At 45.2% G+C, this 9,761-nt stretch overlaps 1 protein-coding gene across 1 annotated transcript in view; it reads left to right on the plus strand.

Moving 5' to 3' along the window:
• Grin3a (glutamate ionotropic receptor NMDA type subunit 3A) overlaps nucleotides 1-8,290 on the plus strand; it is a 180,164-nt gene extending 171,874 nt beyond the window's left edge. Inside the window, exons 8-9 of the mRNA XM_057791100.1 lie at nucleotides 1,134-1,210; nucleotides 4,803-8,290. Of these exons, the coding sequence (XP_057647083.1) occupies nucleotides 1,134-1,210; nucleotides 4,803-5,142 (417 nt within the window). The 3' untranslated portion in view covers nucleotides 5,143-8,290. The remainder of the gene's footprint in view (nucleotides 1-1,133; nucleotides 1,211-4,802) is intronic.
• Nucleotides 8,291-9,761: the final 1,471 nt, after the last annotated feature.

A 9,761-nucleotide genomic window follows, 5' to 3' on the forward strand; every position in this document is an offset into this window, starting at 1 on the left:
CACTAGCGCTGCCCACAGAAGACACAATGTAACTGCTTCAAACCCAGTTTCACTTAACAAAGATCATCTGAGAGACAATATGAAAAGTTCATTCCCCACAGATTCGTCTCAGATTCCTGAGAGCTAGCAAGAGTCTCAAGTTCCCATTTCCCTGATCTGTTTTTCCGTCAGCAGTTCTGAGGCTTGCTTGTGTGAGGCCATGTCTCACAGAAGTAAAGTCTTCTTTTATAAGGTAGACACCAACAGCTAATTTACAAAGATAATTAAAGACCATGTGGACACACACATCTGCACAACTCGGCCAGTGTGAAACAAGTATGTATATCCATGCTGCAGTCAGAACATGCAATCAGGATGGAGGGACCCCACCTCCCCAGTGTGGGGTCCCTTCTGCATTCTGCATCCTGGTACTCCATGACTTTTGCCTCACCTTTCCTCACCTCTTGAAGGTGAGGCTGAATGTGTTCTGATTTTGCCATTCGCCCATTCTGTTACTCATTACTCAATGCCTTGTTCTCTCTCTCTCTCTCTGTGTGTGTGTGTGTGTGTGTGTGTGTGTGTGTGTGTGTGTGTGTGTTTGGTCATTTCATTTTTGTGTCTGTTTTCTAGACAGATAATTTTCTCACAGTTGAACCCCATTCTTCGGAAATCGTTGGTCTCCTTGGAGCCTGCAGACAAGTGATCTTCTCTGTTGTATGCTAATACTGTTAAACTCCCAGGAGGCCCGCTTTCCTTCCTTGGATTGGTCGCTTTTGACTCAACTCTGACAACTGTGCAAGACTTTGTACCACACAGGAGTTGTCGGTTGTCACTTCTTTGTATAACATAGCCTTTTACCAACCAAAGCACTTCTCTTCCTTCTAGAAACGATAACCTGTAATTTAGAATCCTTGTTACCACATACCATTTCAGCATCCAGAGCACTTCTCCTCCTTCTAGAAATAACGAGCTATAACTTAGAATCCTTGTGACCTTGTGATGTGCTACCAAATGTTGGCCTAATTTCATGCATGCCTGAAATTTGGGTTAAAGAAGCCATGGTTTGTAGTCACCAGGTATGGTCTGTCAGGGATTTTTTTTTCCCCTGATACACACTTTCCAAATGATCTCTATGAATCTGTTTTTTCTACCAGAGATTGCACAGGGCATTAAACACATCATTTGTAGAAGAAAAGCAGCCACGTTTCAAGACAAAGCGTGTGGAAAAGAGGTAAGAGGTCAAAGCTAAAGCCCTTGGTAAAATAAGAGTTTAGACATGTGATCATGTGACGATACCCCATATTCAGGAAGTTACCTCTAAATAAGTATTCAGACCAAGTTGGAGAAATCTGTTGATAAACAAAATCAATATAAGTTATGGATTTTCAGCTATAATCAAACAAAACAGAAAATAAATCAATGCACATAGACATAGATATACAGTGAAATGCAACCTAGGCAAAATATCGGCAAGTTTAACAATGCAGGTAGGGACTACAGAGCCTGGCATCTGAGTACAGTCCCATCTTCAACATTTAACAATACATGTTATTGTGCCTCAGACTCCTCATCTGTGAAACAGGTGAAAAGGTATCCACTCCCTGGAGTTGTTATAAGCTATAAAGGAGATAGTAAGCTCAGTCCCGAAATCAAAGCAAATGTCAAATAAATACTAGCAAGCAGCATGTACCAAATGCATGGAACCCTTCATGCGTGGGTGCAACAGGCATTCATTTTTTCCCCAACCTGGAATGCCTTCTAGGTGTGTTTCAATTTCTCACCTCTACAGCACTCCTGGAAAAATGCAAAACATGCTACAGAGATGCCCTACTAAGTCCACTTTCCGACACTCTCATGACTCCTTAGATGAGGTGTTCACTAATAGGAAAAGAAATTAAATGCCTCAGAGGTCCACACCTTCACTACAGCCAGCCCATGGATGGCTGTGTCCTCATTCAAGGTGACTGAAGATGTCAGAAGCACTTAGGGTCCGCTACTTATTGGCCTCAGCTGCAGCTGCCCGGGGCTGCCCTCCTGGATCGCCCGCATTCCCCGGGACCTCAGAGAGGGCATTGGCTTTGAGAACTGGTGGCGCATCATTAGCTCAAAGCTGGGATTTCTGGGTAGTTTCAAATCTGACACTAGCACCTCTCATTTGTCCAGAAGGAAAATGGTATACAGCAGGATGCTCGTCTAGCTTGGCTCTCCTCTGTGACTCCTCTAGTCCCTGCGCTCTGGGTTGTATCTAACTTGTCAGAATCATTCACGGTCACAGAATCCCATCATCTGGCTGTCAGTATGGGAGCCCCTGACAGTGCAAGTCTGCTGGTGACATGCTACAGACTAGTCAGGTCACAGCTACTCTCTCCATCACCTTAGAGAGGCTTAAAAAACGGAGCAGACAACTCGACTCTTAGTGGTTCCCCACAGTCAGTCATTCTGTAGTACTAGAGTTAGGCTTCTTGACTTGGAAACAGCCTTTCTTTCCATTCTAGAAAGAAAATGCAAACGTCCATGCCATTTTAATGACATCCTGCTCTGTTCTCTGTATTTATTGCATGAATTGGGAGGGCCAGGTGAATGAAAGACTAACATCAGACTGGTGGCTTGGTGAAATCCTAGGTCATGGTATCGAGTCAAATTTTAATGCACGTTAATGGATATTTCAAGAGAGTTTTCATCTGTGATTCATGATTTACTTAATGGGAAAACTTAAAGGTCAGAAGGAAGCATCTGTCTAATCATATCATTTCTAATAGTCTAAGGTCAGGGAAGTGGCTGTAGGTAGAATTACTGTAGCACTTTACCCCGGACCACAACACAGGAAAAGTGAGCTCAAGGGCTTTCTAGAGCTTCAACAAGGTAAGGAATGAGCAGGAAGTTTGCAGTGCCTGTGTTAATGCCCTGGGCAAGTTTTAGTCAGCTTCTGCTGTGTGAGCAGTTACCCCAATACTTACTACCAACAGTGAATTTCTTACTCATCTATAGATCAACTGGCTCAAGCATATATTGGTAGCCAGGATGGGGAACTGGGGGAGGGAAAGAAGCAGCTAAGGGCTGTCTGATCAATTGTCCTTTGCCGGGCCAACTAGGAAGCCTGTGAACCTTCTCCATGTCTGCCACCCATCAACAGGTCAATGAGGATTCACACGGTATCTGCAGGGATTTGAGAGTGACAATGTGCAGGGTCCTTAGAAGTATAGTCTTGAAACCTCTCAACCTTCTTAGTACCCAAACCAAATAATGAGACCAGAGCCAAGGGGGTGGCTTTTGACTGTAGATTCCAGCACTTGGGAGATGGAGGCAAATGAATTACTATTGACTCAAGACTAATGTGAAGTATATAATGAGTTCCAGGCCAGCCTGGGCTACAGAGTGAGACCTTGCTTCAAACACAATCTTACAAGCTAGACCTCATAGACCAAGGAAAGGGGCCATAGAATGAAGGATTAAACCACCTTGGCAACCTACTTCTGAGCAAAGCAGCACAGAACCATCCTATTAAGTCTTTGTGTTTTGTTCTCAACTATGTAACTACCTCCAGAATTCATTTCCTCTCCCCTTGTCTTTCCAACTCCAGGGCCTCAGCTCTGACTCTCCCAGGCAATTAGGAGTTCAGGAATAAAGTTGACTCAGTTTTATGGGAACAAAACACAGGGTTTTAATAGGGGTTTCCTATTGTGCTGTACCACATGGTCATAATCTTCCTCCTCCTCCTCCAGAGTGAAAGGAATTGGCAGTCACACTGCTTTGCTTAGACTAAGCTATTCTTACAGCAAGATACTCTTCTCATTGCGCCCAGCTGTCAAGGCGTATTTAGAAACTTGCCCAGCTCCCTCCCATATCCATCCAGCATCCTACAGCCATGTGTCCATGATAGTGGCAAGTGATATATGTAAGCATGAAGGAACTGTAAATCCATTCAGGTCATGGCCACCTCAGCAAGGATCAAGGGTGTTCTTATTTCTGTTTGTTTTCAAGCATCAGACTTGTCATTCTCCATCTGCACAAAACCACCCCTGTAGTGAGAAACACTAATACACGCCTTTATTCTCCCCCAAAGCCCAGTACAGCCTAGAAGGGATAAAAGTCAGCCATAAAATAACAAACCAGGGCTCAGAGTACTCCATCTGAACAAAGATTTCTCACTTTTATTAATCTCTAAAGCCATAGGACATCTATCTCCAGGCAGTACTGCTTTCTGCTCTCTGAGCACTGCTTGAAGGTAGAGTATGAAAATGTACCCAGGTGTGGGAAAGATGGCTCCGCAAGTTGCAAGCAAGAGGACCTGGTTGAATCCCCATCACCCAAGTTAAAGCTCAACATGACTACATGTGCCTGTAACCCGAGCATTGGGGGATGGGACAGGCAGATTCTGAGATCTTGTTGGCTAGCCAGCCTAGCTAGAATGATAAGTTTGTGGACCCTGTCTAAAGCAATAATACAGTAAAAGGTGGTAGAGGGAAAGACAGGATATCTTGTTATGGCCTCAACATGTGTTTATCCTTGCAATGAACCTGTCCACCTACATATTCGTATCTCTCTCTAGCTCCCTCTCTCATGCAAGCATGTGCACGTACACACACACACACACACACAGAGATACTTTAAATAATTCATAAGACAATGCACCATTTCTCATTTCACCAGAAGACATCAATTGCTGTGTCAAAGTAACATAAGGCCTGGTGAGACTCAATTCAGTTCATGGCTTGGGTGACTTCATTTCTACAAACACAACTAGTTCTCTGTTGTTCACATAGGAGATGGAAAAGATGGGGTTGCGGGACAGAAAGGGACTCTGAATTGTCTCTGTTTCCTAGGTCCAACATGGGACCCCAGCAGCTCATGGTGTGGAATACTTCTAATCTGAGTCACGACAACCAACGGAAATACACCTTTAGTGACGAGGAAGGACAAAACCAGATGGGAACCCAGACCCACCAGGACATCCCTCTCCCTCCAAGGAGAAGAGAGCTCCCTGCCTCACTGACCACCAACGGGAAAGCAGACTCCCTCAATGTCGCTCGGAACTCGGTGATGCAGGAACTCTCCGAGTTGGAGAAGCAGATCCAAGTGATCCGCCAGGAGCTGCAGTTGGCTGTAAGCAGGAAAACAGAGCTGGAGGAGTACCAAAGGACAAACCGGACTTGCGAATCCTAGGCAGTACCACTGCTAGCGTTTTCTCAGCCCTTGGTTTTCGGAAGCCCTCAAGGCACTTTGTAAAGCTCTTTTGTATGGACTGACAACGGTGTGGGGTCTGGTAATGGGTTCTCGGCCTCACATGCCCCCCAGGTCTCCAGGGTAGGAATCTTTTCCATAGTAGGAACCTAGAGTTAGTCAGGGCTAAAGTCTGTACCCGGGATCGGTGAGCAGCCAGAGAACTCTGGCTCCTGTCAGCCTTTTCACCTGGTGCCACAGTAATCTTTCCGGTTTTTAGCCCTCTCTCTGAACTTCAACAAGAGATAAAAATTGTTGCGCATACCTGTGTCTTACTGGGTTGGTTTTTGATATTATTACAAAATAGAATTGCCCAGGTTTGCAGGTTTGATACAACTTCTCAATCTAGATTTGATTTACCTTCTGAAAAAGCAAGTTAGGAGCCAGGAAAACTGGGGCAGAGCAGATACATTAATTTAAAAAAAAAATTGAACAGAGCTCAGAATTACAAGCAAGGGATGACTGGCTAAGGTAGCACCACGTGCTCGAGCAGTTCTGGATCTCTGAGCCCATGACAGCTAACATTTAGTAGAAACATGTTGACACACCGCTCTGAAAGAGAAAGGGAAGCAGGGAGTGGGAGCAGGGGGCAGGCAGATGGGGAATTAACAATGCCCAAGGTGTGTTTAAAATAAAGCTCTGGGCCAGAAGGGCAATTTGGCTAAAGAATGTGTTGCACTATACTTCTAACGTAACTAAGCATCCCCACTATAGTGTGTGCCTTTTATAAAGGAGAGAGAAGCAGAGCAAGGCTATATCCTTAACAGGAACCTGTGCTACCCCCTAGTTAAAGCCTGTGACAGGGTCCGGGAGCCTTCACTCTTAAAGGAAATATTCTGCACACCACATGGGAAGCTGTTTTCAGATCAGTGGTCACCTCTCTTAGCCTGAGGAACTCCAGAAGCCACAAGGGGTTTGTGAACATCACAAAAGCCAAATACTGGAGTCTGCTCTGATTCAGCATCTCCCATCCTTACACTTTCTGGTCTCTTGTGAACTAAGGTCAGTTTGAGTCCAATTATCCTCCTGCCTCCATATAATGCCCTCACGAGTGGATATAATTAACCTAGCATCCCCTCTGCTTAGGCATCACTTTTTAGTCAGATGCTTGCTTGGCATGCAGAAAGCGAAGAACCATGAGATCTCTAGACTTCCTATCCGTTCCCAAATGGTAGCCAGGCAATCATCTAAGGCTCATCAGACTGCCAATTGCCAGGAGTTACGTTGGGAGGGTGTACGGGTGGGCCAGTGCCCCAGAACACAGTCCTAAAGCTCCTCTCAGAGAATCACTGCTCCGGAAGCGTGGCTACCTCTAGCACACGAGAAGGAAGAGCCTGTCTCTTTTTCTTTTACTTACTGATGGTTTCCACATTCCCATCTTAACACCAGGCTTCTATTTAGAAGTAGACTTTCCTGTTGGTCAGTGCTGCTTCATCGTCTCTGGACTTGCTTGCTCAGTTAAAGTCTACAATGAATGCACAATATTGTGCCAAAAAAGTGTTCAGATCCTTAAATGGGGCTTCCGTCATAAAACTTCTCCCACTTTGGGACACAATGCCTGTGCTCCACCAAGAGCTACATAGATCCCTAGATGAAGATAGTGCCCTATGTTGTAATCAGAACACACCTGAGCAATGAACTCAATGGCTAGGTAAACCCAGGAGTGCAAGGAAGCTCAGATATTCAAGAGGCAGGGGCGCTGTAAAAGCAGATGGTAGCCTCGAAGATTAAACATTCCAAATGAGGGGGAAATATGCCCGGAAACAGAAGAGGACAACATGCTTTACAATGCCCTCATTCCCTCCTGTACTCTCCCCCCAGCAGGCCTCAGCTGTTTGGCAGGTTCCATCCCTCAGCCATTCCCACCTGTTAATGCCCTGGGGCCACTGCTCTGAGCATCCCTGATACTTGCTCAGCCTGCAAGGCTGATGCACAGTGTACCTCAGTTCACATGACAACCATGCTCCTGTGGTACACAGACATTTGTGCAGAACTCATATTCTGACTGTATTTGAGAGGTTGGCTATGTAAGGGAACACAGAGGTGAATTCTTTTGTAAAGAATCCTTTTGTAATGCAACCAATTCTCCCTTAATGTATCTGTTTTGTAAGTTTGGATTTTTGTATATCTGCTTTCTCTTACGCTTCTCTACTGAGGCATTCTGAGTAGTGGTGATCGCATTGCAGAGCATCCTGCCTGCCCACAGAGCAGAGAACCAGTGCACTTGGCCAGGAACGTGGCCAGGATGCAACAAGGAGCAACAAGAGTAAAGGAGGCTTACTGCTGTCAGCACTGCTTAAAATGCTTTCGATGTCCTGGGTGAAGAAAACACATAATTGCTTGTGAAGCAGTTTTCATGATAAATAGCAAAATTTTTAATGGTAGTAATTTGAAGTGTTTTGCAATCTGTGAAACAGTGCTGTGTTTTGTACAAAGATTTCACGAAAGGGAGAGTCCTTCCAAACCTTCCTTCTGCTCTGCCTCCCTCAGTTCCCTCACCTACTCCTGGGGCTCACAGAGGAAAGCTTTCAGGGGCACGGCTGTTGGAATGAGCTGGGGGCTTCAGCCTTGCCTCCTGAACTCCCATGTCATGAGATCAGGAGATCCTCTTTTCCCATCCAGGCTCTTGAACTGGAAAACCTGGAATATGGTCAACTGCCCCACATTTCAAGGGGTTGTTGCCCATTCTCCAAGGTGGCCTGGCACACTAAGCATGACTGGCTATAAGCTGGTTTGTTTGACTAAGGGTTCCACAGTGCATCTGCCACAAGAGAGTGCTCCTCCAACAATGAAAACAAGTTAGAGCAGCTGGGACAGCCAAGGAGACAGCCACACAAACCTAAGAAGGTAGGGTCTGTAGTGTACCAGGATTTCCTATTATACATAAGATCTGCACAAACCCTATTCAGGAATGGCTGCTTCCCTTCCTGCTGAGAAATGGTACGTGGAGCCATGCAGACCAGAAATGCATCATTGGGATAACTCCTCTCTTTGGTGTTGGATCTGCTAGAGCCTTGGGGCATAGCTGAGCACCCCTTTGCGTGGACCAAGAAAGGAAAAGAAGCTACTTTACAGTTTCTTCTCCTCTCGTCTTTGGAAAGGCAACCCTGAAAATCCACTCAGTCTTCAGCAGAAATTGCTTTTCTAGTCATTAAAACCACTAAACCACCTGCATTGTTTTGTTCTGCCTTTCCCCCACCCCACTCTCCCACTCCTGTCAAACACATCCTATCTGGGAACTCCCACACTCTTTCATTTCGTTGCCAATCATTTTATGAAAATGAAGTGCTTCTAAGTATTTCCTAAGGTCTGTGAAGAGTATTTGCTCTGCGTCTTCATTACAGTGTGTGTGCAACCGCTCGGCTCCAAGAACTGAAATGCTGTCTTGTGAGCATGACGTCAACAGGCTGTTTTGCTCCAGCCACTTTTCTTGTACAACCATGGGGATGGACCAGATGTCCTCGGGTCTTTTCCATCTTCAGTTTCTATAACTGTGGAATAAATGTTCAGATAGAAACTTCACTTTTGGTCGTGTTGCTGGCATTTGGGCAAGATTCAAAGACTGTTAAGACACCAGTCCCTTTTCACAGGAGCCCCACTAATGCAAGACTTAGGTGACGTATGCATGTTTCTTTGGTCTAGTCCATAGCAGCACAATATATGCTGAGAGAATGCAGAGCCTGGGCATTAGAAAGCAGAAACATCTTCATATGAGAAAGACAATACAGGGAAAATTTAAAGAAACAAATTAATTAAAAAAAAAACATACTTTTCAAGATCTCTAAAAACTGCCCTATCATCTTCCTTTAGTAACTCAACAAACACGGCTAAAACACAACGGGAAGAGCAGGTATGGTCTTAGCCTTGAGGGACCTTCTCTCGATTGATCTTTCCAGGACTTATAAGACATGGGCTCATTTAATCATGTGATCAGCTTATAATCATCTGATACTAGATACTTCCGATGTAGTGTAGAATAATTAAATACTACTTTACAGGTGGGAAAAAACAAGTCAGAGAGACTTTGCCATCAGACCGGGTCACACAGCTAGCAACAGCAGCAGAGGTGAGCGTGCACACAGCACAACCACAGTGCAGCACTGTCAGCACTTTGGTCGGTGCCTGTGGCTCCCTCCTCAGTGCCCCTAATCTGTCTTACTCTGACCCAAGCCTCGGCCTGACCACCAGCTCTATAGATCAGAGGGAAGCGGAAATGACAACTGCACTTGCACTGGTCCAGCAGACTCAAGACTGTAGCCGCCCAAGCCTCACAAAAATAGTCCATCTGCATTTGCTCTGCTTTCTAAGGCCTGCCAAGCATTGGGACCAACAGTTTCAAACCACTCAGCAGCCCTACAGGCATGCAGGCAGTTTCTGGCAGTCCAAGCCATCTCAGCAGCTTGCAAACTTGCCTTCATGAATCTTCTACCCGAACATGGCCTCTACATACATTCTTTTGAAATATAACCAAATCGAATATCATAAAGTATAAGCTTACCATAACACAATAAAACTGCCAACTTCCCCAAGATGTTTTGCATCATTCATCCGTTCATTCTGGG

This window comes from Chionomys nivalis, chromosome 16 (assembly GCF_950005125.1).
Source record: "Chionomys nivalis chromosome 16, mChiNiv1.1, whole genome shotgun sequence".
In the NCBI taxonomy this organism is placed as follows: Eukaryota; Metazoa; Chordata; class Mammalia; order Rodentia; family Cricetidae; genus Chionomys; species Chionomys nivalis.